The 19,223-nt window shown below is 40.0% G+C and overlaps 1 protein-coding gene across 1 annotated transcript; it reads left to right on the top strand.

Annotated features, from left to right (window-relative positions):
* Positions 1–7,622: 7,622 nt before the first annotated feature.
* LOC148770660 (uncharacterized) lies at positions 7,623–9,596 on the top strand. Its single transcript, XM_088817978.1, has one exon. The coding sequence runs from the start codon at positions 7,623–7,625 to the stop codon at positions 9,594–9,596; it is 1,974 nt and encodes a 657-aa protein (XP_088674104.1).
* The last annotated feature ends 9,627 nt before the right edge of the window (positions 9,597–19,223 follow it).

Genomic DNA, 19,223 nt, shown 5'->3' with positions numbered 1-19,223 from the left:
CTCGAAGAAAGTTCGCCCTACTGCTGTGGAGGTCTCTCCTGTTCCCGTCGCCACCGATCGAGACCCCATCTCTACTCACGTGGCTTCACCATCACCAAGTGTTAAGACAAGTGATGTGCCTGACCCTGTTGACACCGGCGTAGCTGCTCTTGGCGGTGATAGCCTCTCTGCAACCCCACAAGATGATCTGGCCTCAGATCCAGAGGTTTTCCCCCGCAATGTTGTGTTTCCTGCTCAACTCCGCCGCTCTAATCGAAAACACGAAGGCCCATCTGTCTCCACTCCTCTCTCCGAGTCTGGAGGTCATCAATCCTCTTCTTCTGAGCCTATTCCTTAGGATGACCATTTGCGTTCTGAATCCTGTGATTCATCTGTGGGCTCTCAACTCTCTGCTGGTAACTGTTTCTCATCCCTCTTTTATTCCGCTCTTGCTAAAGAAAATTGGGATAGTATGAGTAAGCGTGCGTGTTGTCCTGAGCGTGTGTTGTCTAGGGTTGTGTTACCTCTGTCTGGGATTTTCCGTCTTCTTAAATCTCAAGGGTTGCTTGGCACTATTGTGAGTGCAAAACCTTTCGAACGGTCTGTCATTGTTGAGTTTTATGCAAATCTTTCTGATCGGTTTTCTGTTGAGGGGTCTCGTGGGTATGGGAAAGTGTATGTGAGGGGTTCCTTCTATTCTGTACCCCTGCCTTAATTAATGAGTTTATAAATGTCCAAACGAGGTTTCTTCCAAACCCTCTGTTTCCAAAGATACTCTGGCCTCTGTTCACACTGCCAAAGTTTTGAAAAATGGCCTGGTCCAAGGTCTGCTTTTCATGTTTCCAAGCTGACTCAGCTGTACTCGGTCCTGTTTAAAATCGGCATTTCCAACTGGTTTCCCACTACTCACAATGCTACTCTCAATCCCACTCAAGCTGAGTTTCTATCGTGCATCACTCATGACCTTAAAATCAATATCGATGAATTGATTTTCAATCAGATTGGTGTGTTAGCCAATTCGCGAACTGAGCGTGAGCATCTGATGTTTCCTTCTCTGATCTATCAGCTTCTGATCAAACAAGGCCTGCCCACTCGTGATTGTTGGAGTAGGTGACCAACAAGCCAACTTGTGGCTGTGGTCTTTCCTTTTATCTTGTAATAAAACAATCGTTTTTCGTTCGTAATAATAAAACATTTCATTTGGCATTCTATATCTCTTATCCCATGCAAGCAACATAGATATAGTCCTAACGAGTTACTCTATTACTGTGAGTTGATCTAGTAGAATTGTGAGATAACTCAGCAATGTAATGTAACTAATAAACATTGTTCCTAGTTGATGGGTTACGCCAATAATGAGGATACTGGCCTTTCCCTTTTGAGACTAGCACTTAGTGTATGTGTACTGCGTCTCATCAGTCATCGGTGTTGTGACATCGGCATACTTGAGTGGGTGCTCATACTAGATGAGTTCACTGAACTCCCTCGCCCTAGAAATCTATAAGTGGTTCTCATTCATCGAGTAATAGGTTTCTAAGATATAGTTGTACACCATTAGTCCTTAAGACCCAGACATCACCGTGACTTCACTAGAGGACCGATTGTATCGTGACCTGTCTCTGAGTCCCACCGCGGACCACTCCAAGGGCCAACGTTCGTGCAATCTGAAATCTAGTGTGAAGTTTGTGCATTGTAGTAGGGGATTCGAGCGCTTGAGTAGTCATGGATGTCCTGTGTGTTCTGGCGGTTTATAATCCAAGGAATCTCTGGCCAGAGTTGATAGTGGGGTGATTAGGGAAATGTGTTTCCCTAAGTCGCACATGAACGGATTTATAATACCTAGAACGTTCGCACGGTTATTGAACTTTATAAGAGGTCTCTAGTTCAATCGGGACATGTGCTGCGAAGGGATCGTACTGTACGCTAACTATATCATAAGGTTCTTGCAGGCACTTCACTTGTATCTAGGGAATCATGATGCGTAGTTGCTAGACGCCAATCTTGATTCGTTGGGCACCGATTTGATCGGGGATTAGGTAAAATGAGTTTTACTCTAATCAAGACTCTTGGGAGGAGTTCGTATACGAACAATGTGTTGTTTGAATCACAAAGAGTTGTGAGCCCATGGCTAGCATACACCTGAACCATTGAGGGTCACACTTCTCGTGTAATATAGATCCTTGATAACAACAAGCATCGATTAATGTGTTAATCTTTGAACGATTGGATGTAGATATGATTGAATCCAAGATTCGTAATTGTGAATTGCGAATCGGAATAAACGTGGAGAAAGAGAGAAATGCGGAATTTAGTGAACTTTCTAAATTGGGAAGTTTCTCAATTTAGCAGGTCCACTGAAGTAGAAGTTTCCAATTTTGGAAATTGGAAATTTCGAAGAGGCACTCATATCGACGAGGAATTTGAGCTCGTCACAAATATAATTTGGTTATAATTTTGTGAACGATCGTTTATAAGAAACGAGGCCGACGAGGGAATGGGCTTAATGCATCAGTGGGTCAAGCCCAATGACTTAAACCCACAAGGGTTGAAAACCCTAGTATAAATAGACCTCAAACAAGAGTTTGAGATCAGATTTTTTGCACCAAACCCTAGCCGCCCAAGCCCTAGCCGCTCATACCTTCGGCCGTTGCTGCCCCGCCGCACCACCGCCGATCACCGCTGGTTTTCTCCTCTCTTCTCCTTCGTTTACTTGTTATCTAACTCGTTTACATCTAGTGCTGTAGTTCGAGTGGGTCGAAAATACGAGGTGAAACCTAATTTGAGAGGAGTTGCTGCCCCGACGAATCCACGCACCGCCGTACGCGCCGCTACGCCGCTCACGCGCTGCCGCTGCTGCTGCCACGCGCCGCCGCTGCTGCTGCCACTCACCGCCATTCGTCGCTTGCTGGATCAGCTTGTTCCAGCTGTGAGTTGCAGCCCCAAGGATTGGTAATTTGCAGCTTGTACGTGATTGGTTCTAGGTTTCGATTCGTTGAAATCTCACGCTACAAGAGGTAAATAAATCGAAACTTTCATAAATTAATTCGAGCATGTTTGTATGAATTGTAATTTATGATTATGAGTAATATCTGATTACGTGTTTCGATTTTATTGAATGATGAACAAGCATGTTTCGTAATTTTCGGTTTTACGTGTTTTTCAATTAAATCGATAATTACCATATGTATGGCGGAAGCGTTAAGGTACGTTGACTATGTGATTAGTTTATGCATGTAATCGAAACTAGTTCGATCTAAATTTTTTAAATTCCGCTGCGTATACATGCACGATCCCCAACAGTGGTATCAGAGCCACGGGTTAATCGTTTATTTGTCAACGTGTTTATCGTTTTCGAAAGCATGCTTCGATTTGTTGAATTGTTGAATTTTTGGTGTTATCAAATTGGGTGATATTAAAATTAAAATTAATTGATTTTTAATTTTTGAAATTATTTATCAATTAAACCCAAATTAGATAATTGATCCATTAATTTATTTTGAATTCAAAGAATAGTGTTGGATTAATTATTTAATTTAATCGTTAAATTAGTTTAATTAATGGAACACAAATTAGATGGCAAATAATTAATGGACTTCATTCTTATTTGATTGATTTATGAATGAAGGGAGTTCGTTAATTATATTTGCAATTAATCGTATTAATTAATTATTTCATGTGATGAATGACTGTTATTAAGTACGATGATGATCGTATGTCTCTCTTAGGATCAATATGCGTTTCCACATACCTAGACAACATAGTTGTAGGAATCACAAACGATCATAACCTAAAACTTCCGATGAGCTAATAAGATTCAATAAATAAAATCCCTCATTCTTAATCAAGAATAATTATCAAGCTATAAAGAAAAACCAAATTGTTGAATTTTTCTTTCCTTCTACCAACAATTAAATTATTTGTAGCCTCTCATAATAGTGCAGTAAGCTGTGTTAGCGGGGAGTGCTATTGTGGGATAAGCTGTAATTTAATTGACATTAGATGGAGATACGGTCATAGATAAAATTATATTGGATTAATGTGGTCGGCTAGATTAACTAGGGATTGCATTAGTTTGATGTAGTTGGATCTATGACATCTCATATTGGTAGGCTAGACTTGACACACGAAGATTTTGATATTCGCTAGATTAACTTAGGTCATTATCAAGTGTGAGGTAAATCAAACTTTAGTGTAACACCCCACCTTTCCAAAACCGAAAACCCTAAAACCCGAGACTAATATTTCTAACTCGAGATCCCTTAGGAAATATTATTATGTGATATTAATTATATGCATTACGTGAGTTTAATTTTGTTACTTACGTGAATAATTACGTGCGCTATTATATGTGTGATTTTTATTTTCGTAACTTGAAATACTAGGAAATTTCGTGAATTAGGTGACTTATGTGAATAATTGCGTATCTTATTTAATTGGTAAATTATTTATATTTGTTCGAAACTTAGTGAATTATGTGGATTGTATTTATATATATATATATATATATATATATATATACGTACGTACATATATGCATACATATAGATATACACCTATACTTACCATTACATGCATCACATAAATATTTGAATTTATATATATATATATATATATATATATATATATATATATATATATATATATATATATATATATATATCTAAAATGTGTGTGTGTGTTCGGATGGTGTGTGTGTGTGGTGTTTATGCAAGTTGTAATTATATTAATAAAATAATTAGTAATAAGCATGCATGTCTTTACACTTGGCACCCCCTAATCATTTTATCTAAACCTACACTCAACACTCTCATTGTAAGATGAAGAGGCACCTTCATATGTCTTCTTCCAACACCTAGCCAAATTACTTGTCCTCCATTCCCCTCTCCACCGAAGCAATCACCACCATCATCAACCCTCCTCTGTCCACCTCACCTTCTATTTACAAAGAAATTCCCAAATTAAAATGAGAGTTCCTTATTTAACACTTGCCTTGGACTACTCCAAGAACACCATCAAGACCACTTGCCTCCTTTCGGGAGATCACAACTCCTCCCTTCTTGAATCTCACACCATTTCATTCACCATCAAGGTAGCTTGGTTGGACTTCGGTGCTTGAAAGCCCTCTTCCTTCGGTTATTTTCTTTCTTCGATTTTAAGGTAAGAAATTTAGATTTCTTGCTGCAATTAAAGGGCATCAATAGTATGAAATTGATTTTCATAAAATTTTAAAAGATTGGGAATGATTTCGAAAATTTAGGGCTTTTTGAAGAAAAATGGAAAATGAGTGTTTCTTGTTAATTTCTTGTTCTTGCATGCATCATCTATGTTGATAGTTGTTAGCTACAACTTTTATTGGCCAAAAGCCTTAAAAATTTGGGATTTCAAAAAGGGGTTTTCAAGAAAAACGAATTTTTAACTTTTTGTGGTTGCATGTGTAGATCTTCGAAAGTTTTGGGTCAAATCTGTAATTTTTGTAAAGTCAGTACTAAAAGTGTTTTCAAAAATGTTTTCCAGCATTTATTGAACAAAAATTTCGGATTTAAGGAATTTTTGTAAGAAAAGTTGATTTTTGAAATTCTAGTAGGCTTGCATGTGTAGATCTAGAGATTTTGGGGTAAATTGTGTAATTTCCGAAATTTCTGCATAAAGTAACTTCTCAACTTCATTTTCTGCATCTAGTAAAGTGGAATTTCAGATTTGTTAGGGGTTTTCATGAAAAAGTAGAAATTGAACTTCTAGTGTGGTTGCATGTATAAATCTCGAAACTTTTGGGTCAAAACTGCAATTTCCGAAAAATCTCTCATTTTTTTAAAAGTTTGGATCTGTTTTTCAGCAAGTATTAGATAGGAAAAAGTTTTATTTAACAAGTTTTTAAATTAATTAGAGTTGTATTAGAGTTTTGGATTTTTAAATTGAAAAAGGGATTTTCCTAGTTTTTAATTTCAAGAAAATTCGAAACTTTGTAAAACTTTAAAATAATTTCAGAATATGGAATTTGGATCAATTAGGAGTTCTAGGATTTAATTTGAGAATTTTTGGAATTAACTTGCTATTATTTCAAAATTAGGATAATTGCATGTCATTTACATATGTTTTGTGCCTTAAATGTTCATGTTTTGATTTAATGGTTATGAGTGATGAGTTTTGGTATTTTTAAATGCTGTTGGATGTGGTTTAATGGCTGTGAGAGATTATTGAAATGGATTATTACCTAGAAGTTGTAATAAGTCCATTAAATGAGATGTGAAAAAGGGGTATTTGTTCTTAAGCATGCTTTGATGAGCAATTAGTGAAGTTTAATGTTTGGCTGCATGTGTGTGTGCTGAAAATGTGTGAATGTGTGGGTGCTGATTGTGCATGGTGTGTGTGCCGTGTGTGGTTGTGTGTTTATGTGTGTGAATTTGGGATTTTTGCCCAATTTACAAATATGTGGTAAATTGTGATAATTGTGTGAATTTGTGGCACTTGATTGATATTTGTGATGTCATGTTTGGGTTATAGCATTATTTCGAAAAGTTGCATTAAATGATTTTTATTTGAAAGATTAATGGAATATCGGGTAATAAACACCTCGGATATAGTGGGCCGATATCCAACTAGGATGATGTGTGTAGTGGTTTGATTCCACTTAGTGAAAACGGGCTCGTAACAGGTTTATTATCCGGTACATAAATTAATCTTTCACGGATCCGATAACCGAAAAATGTGTTTTTCATGATTTTCACAAAAAGGGCATTTTAGTCGTTTTGCATGATCACGTGATTTTGTGTTAAATGATGTGTTCTCGTGAGTTACGAATATCTGGTGTTGTTGTACGAAACGTGGGTAAGCATGGGTATATAATATTATGTATAACGTATTTTCAAAGTTCGATATTTCATCGGATTTCGTACTGAGCTTTATAGCTCATATGATGTCTTTTAATTGCAGGTAGTAGTGCTAGTAATCCTCAACCGGGATTGATTGAGTAGTGGATCGAGGTCTTGCCCGGAATTTTGGAAGACGTACGAGGACCTATGAACGATGCTAGAAACTCTTGGTTATTTTCTTTTGGTGGTGTAACCTTAAACCGTAACATTTTCTTTTCGTACTTTTTGAACTCATTTTCGTTACGAATCGTACTTAACCCCTACTTTAATATAGTAAGTTTCGTAATTTGCTATTTTCATGCCCCGTTAGTGATTTCTGAAGTATTCACCAAAATAACCTTTCAAAACTCTGATTTCTTCTCGAACCGAAAACCGATAGTAATATTGTAGCACTCGAATGAAAAACCTCCTCTTGAAACTTATTTCTAAACGAAAACTCTATTCGGCTAAAAACAACCCAAGAAAGTTTTCGAAAAATGCAAAGTTTTAATAATTGCATTTTCGCCCCTTTCCAATGTTTCAATAATTACAAAGAGATCCTTTGCTTCCGCTAGTTTAATAAATATTCCGATAAACCGGTTCGATTTATCGCCCGTCTAGAAGAGGGGTGCTACAGTGTTGGTATCAGAGCATGGTTCATAGATACTCGTACGAACTTCACGGGCTTAGAGACTACTCGAGACGCGAAGCTCGGACCATCCGGTAAAGTATGTATATTATTTTCTTTATGTGTTTTATTTGCTTTACTTATTAATGATAATTAATATAGAAATAATGGCGAGATGTATAACCCGAGCAAACCCGAGCAATCCCGCCGATGAACCACAAGACCCCAATCAAACCATTAATAATCTCTCAAACTTAATCCGTGAACAAGCCCAAAACCACCAACGTCAAATTGAACAACTTCTCCAACGTAACCAAACCCCGCCTCAAAATAATGCGCCTCAAGCCATATACGAACGATTCCTCCGAATGAACCCATCCGAATTTCACGGTGGAACCGACCCCACCATAGCCGAAGAATGGATCAAATCTCTCGAAGTCATCTACGACTATATGCAAATGACCGACCGCGACCGCGTGCACTGTGCCATATTCCTGCTCCGAAACGAAGCTCGTCACTGGTGGGAAGGAATCAAGGAAGGAACAAACCTCGAGACTCTGCCATGGACCGATTTCAAAGTCCAATTCTTCGAAAAATATTTCTCGAAAGACGTGCGAGCCCACAAACTCAAAGAATTTCTCGAACTCCGACAAGGCGACTTACCAATGATCGAGTACATCCGTCGTTTCGAACGTGGCTGCCTCTACGCCCCATTCATCGCTCGAGACGCCGAAGAAAAGAAGAACCATTTCATTCGCGGCCTCCTACCAGAAATCCGTAGAGACATTTGTATGTCCGACGCCTCGACTTTCCGTCAACTCGTAGACAAGGCACTCATGGCTGCCCAGGACGAACGAGACATTCAAAACAGCCGCCGACCACAAGGAGTTACTCAACGACCGTGGAAAAAGAACAACTTTGGCAACCGCCCATTCCGAGGAAAACTAACGCAGCCCATTCGCCAATCAACCGGACCACCGCCACCGCCGCCAAGGCCAACCTGCCCAAAGTGTGGAGAGAGTCACTCCGGAGAATGCATACACGGAACGAGGAGCTGCTTTCGATGCCATCAGCCCGGACACATGGTGAAAGATTGCCCGAAACCCCCACCGAACGTCCCCGGCCGAGTGTTCGCCATGACTCAAGAACAGATCGAGCAAGACCCGTCTATGATAGCAGGTACCATATTTATCCTCGAAGAACCCATTTACGCTCTTATCGATTCCGGCTCTACTCATTGCTTTATATCGAAAGACATAATTGCGCATTTAAATCTCCAACCGAATCAACTAAACTATGAATACCGAATTCTCATTTCCTCTGGCGAAGAAATGTGCTCTAACCTAGTCATAATCAATTGTCCAATCCGAGTTCATACTCAACCCATGAATTTCGACCTAATCCTCCTACCGATCCAAAACTTCAAAGTTATACTAGGCATGGATTGGTTAACCAAATTCAAAGCCCAAATCGACTGTGCCTCAAAAACGGTCATTTTTCCTCTTCCAAACGGCGAAACCCTAAAATTCCGAAGTCAACCCAAACCCTCGATTCCAATCATATCCGCGATCAAAGCAGTCAAACTCATTCACAAAGGCCATTCCGGCTACTTAGTGGACATTCTAAAATCCGAGTCCGATCCCAAAGCCCAAATTTCCGACATTCCAGCTGTCCAAGAATTCCCCGACGTATTTCCCGATGACATTCCCGGACTTCCGCCCGACCGAGAAATCGAGTTCGAAATCAATCTGATCCCCAGAGCTACTCCAATTTCCAAAGCCCCGTACCGTATGGCCCCGATGGAATTGAAGGAGCTGAAAGATCAGGTCCAAGAATTGCTCGATAAAGGCTATGTTCGGCCCAGCCATTCCCCGTACCGGTCCTCTTTGTCAAAAAGAAAGACGGATCCCTCCGCCTTTGCATCAATTACCGTGAACTCAACAAAGTCACAATCAAGAATAAATACCCTCTTCCTCGAATTGATGATCTCTTCGACCAACTTCAACGCTCATCGGTCTTCTCAAAAATCGATCTCCGATCCGGCTATCACCAACTCAAAATCAAAGAATCCGATATCCCCAAAACGGATTTCAGAACCCGATACGGCCATTATGAATTCGTTGTCATGCCCTTCGGTCTAACCAACGCCCCCGCAGCTTTCATGGACCTTATGAACCGAGTCTTTCATCAATACTTGGACCAGTTCGTGATTGTCTTCATCGACGACATTCTCATCTACTCCAAAACCCAAGAAGAACATATGTCTCACGTTCGTACCGTACTCCAAACTCTCCGATCACATCGACTATACGCCAAGTTCAGCAAATGTGAATTCTGGCTATCATGTGTGACTTTCCTTGGTCACATTGTTTCGGAACAAGGAATCTCCGTCGATCCCAGCAAGATAGAAGCCGTGTCAAATTGGTCAATTCCGAAAAACGCAAAGGAAATCCGAAGTTTCCTTGGACTAGCCGGCTACTACCGCAAATTCGTGAAAGACTTCTCAAAGCTTGCCTCTCCACTCACGCGATTGACTCGAAAGGACGTCAAGTATCAGTGGACACCCGAATGCGACGCCAGTTTCACCGAATTAAAAGCTCGACTCACATCGGCACCAATCCTCGCACTACTGGAGAAAGTCGGAGAATTCATAGTCTACAGCGACGCTTCGAAATTAGGTCTAGGCGCCGTCCTTATGCAAAATGGAAAGGTCATTGCCTACGCCTCACGTCAACTCAAAGAGTACGAACGCAATTATCCAACGCACGATCTCGAATTAGCCGTCGTCGTTTTCGCACTCAAAATCTGGCGACACTACCTCTATGGTGAAAAGTGTACCATCTACACCGATCACAAGAGTCTGAAATACTTCTTCACCCAAAAAGACTTGAACATGCGGCAACGAAGATGGCTCGAACTAGTCAAAGATTACGACTGCGAGATACTCTAAAACCCCGGCAAAGCAAATGTGGTCGCCGACGCACTTAGCCGCAAATCGATCAACGCGCTCATAGTCCAACCTAACTTGGGAGAATCGATCAAATCAGCCCAACAAAACGATCCGAAAATTCTCAAAATCCGCAATAACCTCGAATCCAATCCCAACTTCCGAATCACCAAAGATGGTGTCGTCCGATTCCAAAATCGCATTTACGTCCCCGACGACCCAAACGTTAGCCGACTAATCTCAACCGAATCCCACCAAACAACGTACACTTGCCATCCCGGAGGAACCAAAATGTACCAAGATCTCAAAAAGCTGTACTGGTGGCCTGGACTGAAGAAAGACGTTGCCCGATTCGTAGCAGAATGCCTAGTGTGCCAACAAGTCAAAGCGGAACATCAAAGGCCCGGAGGTCTACTTCAATCGAACCTAATTCCGGAATGGAAATTGGAAGCTATCACAATGGACTTCTTGCAAGGATTTCCAAAGACCCAAAGAGGATCCGACGCCATCTCGGTGATCGTTGACCGACTGACCAAAACAGCTCACTTTCTTCGAGTCCGAATGACCTTCAGTTTAGAAAAGTTGACCGAACTATACGTCCGCGAGATAGTCCGTCTCCACGGTGTTCCCGTCTCCATTATTTCCGACCGTGACCCTCGATTCACGTCCAAATTCTGGAAAATTTTACACGAAACCCTCGGGACGCGATTAAACTTCAGCACCGCCTATCACCCCCAAACCGACGGCCAATCCGAACGAACTATCAAAACCCTAGAAGATCTTCTCCGCGCTTGTATTCTCGACTTTGGAGGAAATTGGGAATCCCGCCTCCCACTAATCGAATTCGCATACAACAATAGCTTTCACTCGTCAATCGGAATGGCACCTTATGAAGCCCTTTACGGCCGCAAGTGTAGATCCCCACTCCATTGGGACGAGATTGGTGAAAGAAAATTCCTTGGTCCCGACCTAGTCCAGCAAACCGTCGATATCATCAAAAATATTCGAGAGAAAATGCGAATTGCCCAAGATCGACAACAAAGCTATGCCAACACTCGAAGGAGAGATCTCGAATTCGAAGTCGGAGACTCCGTATTCTTAAAAGTGGCGCCTTTCAAAGGAATTATGCGATTTGGGAAAAAGGGAAAATAAGCACCACGATTTATTGGCCCATTCGAAATTCTCGACGAGATTGGTACTCGCGCCTACCGACTAGACTTACCACCCAAATTATCCAACTTTCACAGTGTCTTTCACGTTTCGATGCTTCGGAAATACATTCGCAGCCCCGACCACATATTGAAAACCGAACCGGTCGAACTAAACCCTAACCTATCCTACGAAGAGAAACCTTCCCAAATATTTGACTCCAAAACCAAAACCCTTCGAAAACGAGACCTGAAATTCATTAAGATCCTTTGGCAAAACCATACACCTGAAGAAGCCACGTGGGAACGAGAAGAAGAAATGCGCGAACGTTACCCCGAGTTGTTCAAGTAACAATTTTAGGGACAAAAATTCTTTAAGGGGGGAGATTGTAACACCCCACCTTTCCAAAACCGAAAACCCTAAAACCCGAGACTAATATTTCTAACTAGAGATCCCTTAGGAAATATTATTACGTGATATTAATTATATGCATTACGTGAGTTTAATTTTGTTACTTACGTGAATAATTACGTGCGCTATTATATGTGTGATTTATATTTTCGTAACTTGAAATACTAGGAAATTTCGTGAATTAGGTGACTTATGTGAATAATTGCGTATCTTATTTAATTGGTAAATTATTTATATATGTTCGAAACTTAGTGAATTATGTGGATTGTATTAATATATATATATATATACACACACGTACGTACATACATGCATACATATGTACATTTTGTACATGCATATAGATATACACCTATACCTACCATTACATGCATCACATAAATATTTGAATATATATATATATATACGAAATGTGTGTGTGTTCGGATGGTGTGTGTGTGGTGTTTATGCAAGTTGTAATTATATTAATAAAATAATTAGTAATAAGCATGCATGTCTTTACACTTGGCACCCCCTAATCATTTTATCTAAACCTACACTCAACACTCTCATTGTAAGATGAAGAGGCACCTTCATATGTCTTCTTGCAACACCTAGCCAAATTACTTGTCCTCCATTCCCCTCTCCACCGAAGCAATCACCACCATCATCAGCCCTCCTCTGTCCACCTCACCTTCTATTTACAAAGAAATTCCCAAATTAAAATGAGAGTTCCTTATTTAACACTTGCCTTGGACTACTCCAAGAACACCATCAAGACCACTTGCCTCCTTTCGGGAGATCACAACTCCTCCCTTCTTGAAGCTCACACCATTTCATTCACCATCAAGGTAGCTTGGTTGGACTTCGGTGCTTGAAAGCCCTCTCCCTTCGGTTATTTTCTTTCTTCGATTTTAAGGTAAGAAATTTCGATTTCTTGCTGCAATTAAAGGGCATCAATAGTATGAAATTGATTTTCATAAAATTTTAAAAGATTGGGAATGATTTCGAAAATTTAGGGCTTTTTGAAGAAAAATGGAAAATGAGTGTTTCTTGTTAATTTCTTGTTCTTGCATGCATCATCTATGTTGATAGTGGTTAGCTACAACTTTTATTGGCCAAAAGCCTTAAAAATTTGGGATTTCAAAAAGGGGTTTTCAAGAAAAACGAATTTTTAACTTTTTGTGGTTGCATGTGTAGATCTTCGAAAGTTTTGGGTCAAATCTGTAATTTTTGTAAAGTCAGTCCTAAAAGTGTTTTCAAAAAATTTTTCCAGCATTTATTGAACAAAAATTTCGGATTTAAGGAATTTTTGTAAGAAAAGTTGATTTTTGAAATTCTAGTAGGCTTGCATGTGTAGATCTAGAGATTTTGGGGTAAATTGTGTAATTTCCGAAATTTCTGCATAGAGTAACTTCTCAACTTCATTTTCTGCATCTAGTAAAGTGGAATTTCAGATTTGTTAGGGGTTTTCATGAAAAAGTAGAAATTGAACTTCTAGTGTGGTTGCATGTATAAATCTCGAAACTTTTGGGTCAAAACTGCAATTTCCGAAAAATCTCTCATTTTTTTAAAAGTTTGGATCTGTTTTTCAGCAAGTATTAGATAGGAAAAAGTTTTATTTAACAAGTTTTTAAATTAATTAGAGTTATATTAGAGTTTTGGATTTTTAAATTGAAAAAGGGATTTTCCTAGTTTTTAATTTCAAGAAAATTCGAAACTTTGTAAAACTTTAAAATAATTTCAGAATATGGAATTTGGATCAATTAGGAGTTCTAGGATTTAATTTGAGAATTTTTGGAATTAACTTGCTATTATTTCAAAATTAGGATAATTGCATGTCATTTACATATGTTTTGTGCCTTAAATGTTCATGTTTTGATTTAATGGTTATGAGTGATGAGTTTTGGTATTTTTAAATGCTGTTGGATGTGGTTTAATGGCTGTGAGAGATTATTGAAATGGATTATTACCTAGAAGTTGTAATAAGTCCATTAAATGAGATGTGAAAAAGGGGTATTTGTTCTTAAGCATGCTTTGATGAGTAATTAGTGAAGTTTAATGTTTGGCTGCATGTGTGTGTGCTGAAAATGTGTGAATGTGTGGGTGTTGATTGTGCATGGTGTGTGTGCCGTGTGTGGTTGTGTGTTTATGTGTGTGAATTTGGGATTTTTGCCCAATTTACAAATATGTGGTAAATTGTGATAATTGTGTGAATTTGTGGCACTTGATTGATATTTGTGATGTCATGTTTGGGTTATAGCATTATTTCGAAAAGTTGCATTAAATGATTTTTATTTGAAAGATTAATGGAATATCGGGTAATAAACACCTCGGATATAGTGGGCCGATATCCAACTAGGATGATGTGTGTAGTGGTTTGATTCCACTTAGTGAAAACGGGCTAGTAACAGGTTTATTATCCGGTACATAAATTAATCTTTCACGGATCCGATAACCGAAAAATGTGTTTTTCATGATTTTCACAAAAAGGGCATTTTAGTCGTTTTGCATGATCACGTGATTTTGTGTTAAATGATGTGTTCTCGTGAGTTACGAATATCTGGTGTTGTTGTACGAAACGTGGGTAAGCATGGGTATATAATATTATGTATAACGTATTTTCAAAGTTCGATATTTCATCGGATTTCTTACTGAGCTTTATAGCTCATATGATGTCTTTTAGTTGCAGGTAGTAGTGCTAGTAATCCTCAACCGGGATGGATTGAGTAGTGGATCGAGGTCTTGCCCGGAATTTTGGAAGACGTACGAGGACCTATGAACGATGCTAGAAACTCTTGGTTATTTTCTTTTGGTGGTGTAACCTTAAACCGTAACATTTTCTTTTCGTACTTTTTGAACTCATTTTCGTTACGAATCGTACTTAACCCCTACTTTAATATAGTAAGTTTCGTAATTTGCTATTTTCATGCCCCGTTAGTGATTTCTGAAGTATTCACCAAAATAACCTTTCAAAACTCTGATTTCTTCTCGAACCGAAAACCGATAGTAATATTGTAGCACTCGAATGAAAAACCTCCTCTTGAAACTTATTTCTAAACGAAAACTCTATTCGGCTAAAGACAACCCAAGAAAGTTTTCGAAAAATGCAAAGTTTTAATAATTGCATTTTCGCTCATTTCCAATGTTTCAATAATTACAAAGAGATCCTTTGCTTCCGCTAGTTTCATAAATATTTCGATAAACCGGTTCGATTTATCGCCCGTCTAGAAGGGGGGTGCTACATTTAGGGTCACATAGTGATGTGATTGATAGTACTCTACCTTTAGGCTTATGTAATCGGGATAGATTAACTACAGGTTACATTAGCGCTATTGGACCTAAAGCCCATTAAAGAAAAATAAGTTTTCTCGATTGTCTGCTAGAGGGTGGTGGAATTCGATAAAATTAGTGGGAGAACAATTAAAACATAAAAGTCCAAAATTTTAATTGTAACGATTATTACGAACTAAACTCTAATTATTGTCTTCTTAAAATTTTCTCAGCAACAGTGTCCAAACATCCCCTTTCAGCTATCCTCGACCAAACCAAACTCACCGGTCCAAACTATTTGGATTGGCTTCGCAATCTGAAACTTGTGCTCCAAGTCGAGGAGCGTCTCTATGTGCTCAATGAACGTCCCCCCGCTGCTCTCCCTGCGACTGCTACTACTGACGAGACTGCCACTTTCGAGGCATGGAAGAAGGACGACCTCCATGCGAGGTGCTACATGCTAGCATCCATGGTGCCAGAGCTCGCGAGGAAGTATGAGTCTCATGTGCATGCTTATGATATCAAGCATCATTTTGAAAGCATGTACAGTGAGAATACTAGGGCATCAAGGTACTCAGCTACCAAGGAGTTGATCACCATGAGGCTGCGTGAAAGGGGCTTCGGTCCACGAGCACGGTCTCAAGATGATCACTCTCCTTGAGAAGTTGGTGAGCCTTGATGTCACCCTCCCGGCCGAGCTCTCGGTGGATTTGATCCTACTGTCCCTTCCTAGTTCCTATGAATCGCTCATAGTGAATTTCAACATGAACAAGCTCGATCCACCATTGGATGGTTGTTGAACATGTTGGTCAGCTATGAGTCCACGATCAAGAAGGAGAAATCTGTTCTCCTAGTTGCTCCTTCTGTGAAGAAAGGTTCTTTCCAGAAGAAAAGGAAAGAAAGGATTTTCGGCCCGAGCAAGAAACTTGAGAAGGGCAAGTCGAGCGGAATGAAGAATGACAAGGTCACCAAGAAAGTTGATGACGCTTGCCATCATTGTGGAAAGAAGGGCCATTGGCGACGCAACTGCAAAGCTTACCTCGATCAGAAACGTTCTGAAAAGGGTACGTATTTAATAGAAGTTAATTTGTCCGTTAAATCTTGTTCTTGGGTATTGGATACTGGTTGTGGCTCACATCTTTGTAATGATTTGCAGCTCATGACAAGAAGTAGGAGACTTAATGTGGGTGAGACCTACCTAAGAATGGGCAACAGAGCAAGGGTTGCTGCTGAAGCCATTGGGACGATTTATCTCTCTGTTTTGGATTCTAGTTTTTCCATTGTTTTGAACAATTGTTTATTCGTCCAGTCACTTATTCGAAACCTTATTTCTATTCCTGTTTTGGATAATGAAGGTTTTACTTTTGTTTTTGGAAATTCGATTTGCATTATACAAAAGGATCAAAATATGATTTGTAAGGGACAACTTATAAACAACTTGTATGAACTAAATCCAAGTGAAATACCAATTAACGTTATATCAGCAAAACGAAAAGATATAAGTCTTAACCCCGCACAACTTTGGCACGCTCGACTGGGTCATATTTCCTTGAGAAGGATGAACAAATTTGTAAGTGAAGGATTGTTCTGCTTGGAGGACGTGAAATCACTTCAAACTTGTGTATCCTGCCTCAAAGGAAAAATGACCAAGACTCCCTTCAAAGGGAAGATGGAACGAGCCGAGGGTCTTTTGGATTTGATCCATTCAGACGTGTGTGGTCCACTAAGCGTTAGTGCTAGGGGTGGTTTTAACTACTTCGTTACCTTTACCGACGATTATTCTAGGTATGGTTTCGTGTACTTAATGAAGTATAAGTCTGAAACTTTTGAAAAGTTCAAAGATTTTAGACACCATGTAGAAAACCAACTCGGTAGACGTATTAAGAAACTACGATCCGATCGTGGTGGCGAATACTTAAGTACTGAGTTTATAGACTATCTTAAAGAGAATGGGATTCTGTCTCAATGGACTCCTCCTGGAACTCCTCAACTTAATGGAGTTTCCGAACGTCGGAATCGAACATTGTTAGACATGGTTCGATCTATGATGGGGTTCACCGAGCTATCGGCATACCTGTGGGGTCATGCACTCCTAACTGCCGTATATTTGCTGAATAGGGTTAATACCAAAGCAGTTAACTCCACACCTTATGAACTTTGGCACTCCAAGAAACCCACGTTTAAACATATTAGGATATGGGGTTGTCCCGCTTACGTGAAGCGGCTAGTGGGAGACAAGTTGGATAGAAAATCCGACATATGCTATTTTGTGGGGTATCCCGAGGATTCCATGGGATACGAATTCTACTATGTTTCCGAGGCAAAGGTGTTCGTCTCGAGAAATGTTGTGTTCCTTGAGAAGGAATTTCTATCGGATAGAAAGGGCATTGTAGTTGATCTCGAAGAAGTTCGAGAACCACAATCTGAAGTTCAAACACAACAATCAGATAATGAACCAAGTCAACAAACCACTAATATACCTCCTGAACCGTCGCTGCGTAGATCCGAAAGAGTTCGGAGAGCGCCCGATAGGTTATTCCTCGTTGATGAAGTTGACCAAGGATGTGATCCTAGAACTTTCAACGAAGCTGTATCGGATACAGACAAGGGACATTAGCTTAATGCCATGAAATCCGAAATGGACTCTATGTACTCCAACAAGGTATGGACCTTGGTAGATCCACCCGAGGGTATTGTTCCCATAGGCTGCAAGTGGATCTATAAGAAGAAAATTGGAGTAGATGGAAAGGTATCGACCTACAAGGCTAGATTGGTAGCGAAGGGTTATACTCAAAAGCAAGGAGTTGACTATGCTTAAGTCCATTAGGATTTTGCTGGCCATCTCTGCGTGGTATGACTACGAGATATGGCAAATGGATGTGAAGACCGCTTTCCTTAATGGGGACATTGAGGAAGAAATTTACATGGCGCAGCCGGAAGGCTTCATATCTTCTGGAGATGAGCAAAAGGTTTGCAAACTCCAGCGATCCATTTATGGATTGAAACAAGCATCCCGTAGTTGGAACAAATGGTTCGACACAACTATCAAAGAGTTTGAATTTGTGAAAAACCCGGAGGAACCTTGTGTCTACAAGAAGGTTAGTGGGAGTGCAGTGACTTTCCTTGTACTTTATGTTGATGACATACTACTCATTGGGAATGATGTAGGGATGTTGCAGTCAACTAAAGTATGGTTATTCACACGTTTCTCGATGAAGGATTTGGGAGAAGCATCCTACGTATTGGGAATACGGATCTATAGAGATAGATCGAGGAGATTGCTTGGCTTGTCCCAATCCATGTACATAGACACCGTTCTTAAAAGGTTTAGTATGGAAGAATCCAAGAAGGGATTCTTGCCAATGTCCCATGGGGTTCGTCTCTCGAAATCCATGCGTCCTCAAACGCAAATGGAAATCGAGGAGATGAAAAGCACACCTTATGCATCCGCTATAGGAAGCATAATGTATGGCATGCTGTGTACACGACCTGATATTGCGTATGCTGTGAGCGTCACAAGCAGATATCAGTCCAACCCCGGCCCAGCCCATTGGAAGGCTATGAAGGACATTCTCAAGTACTTGCGAAGAACTCGAGATTTGTTTTTGGTCTATGGGGATACCGAGTTGAAATTAGAAGGCTTCACGGATTCTAGTTTTCAATCGGACGTGGATGACTCGAAGTCAAACTCGGGGTTTATATTCAAAGTCAACGGGGGTGCCGTGTGTTGGAAGAGTTCCAAACAAGGCACGACGGCTGATTCCACCACCGAGGCTGAATATATTGCAGCATCAGATGCTTCAAAGGAAGGGTCATGGATTAGGAAATTCATCCAAGAGTTGGGTGTATTTCCGAACGCTAGCGATCCAGTACGGCTGTACTCCGATAACAACGGAGCCGTAGCGCAAGCTAAGGAACCAAGAGCTCATCAGAAGTCGAAGCACGTGTTGAGAAAATACCATGTGATCCGAGAGATCATAGAGAGAGGTGAAGTCAAGCTAGACAGAGT

Source organism: Erythranthe guttata, chromosome 5 (assembly GCF_056151865.1).
Source record: "Erythranthe guttata isolate IM_541 chromosome 5, IM_541, whole genome shotgun sequence".
NCBI lineage: Eukaryota > Viridiplantae > Streptophyta > Magnoliopsida > Lamiales > Phrymaceae > Erythranthe > Erythranthe guttata.
Note: the sequence above shows the minus strand (reverse complement) of the source record. Positions and strands in the feature narration are given on the sequence as shown.

Excerpts from the sequence above, each read along its gene's own strand:
- LOC148770660 (XM_088817978.1), top strand. The coding sequence starts at position 7,623 with ATGGCGAGATGTATAACCCGAGCAAACCCGAGCAATCCCGCCGATGAA.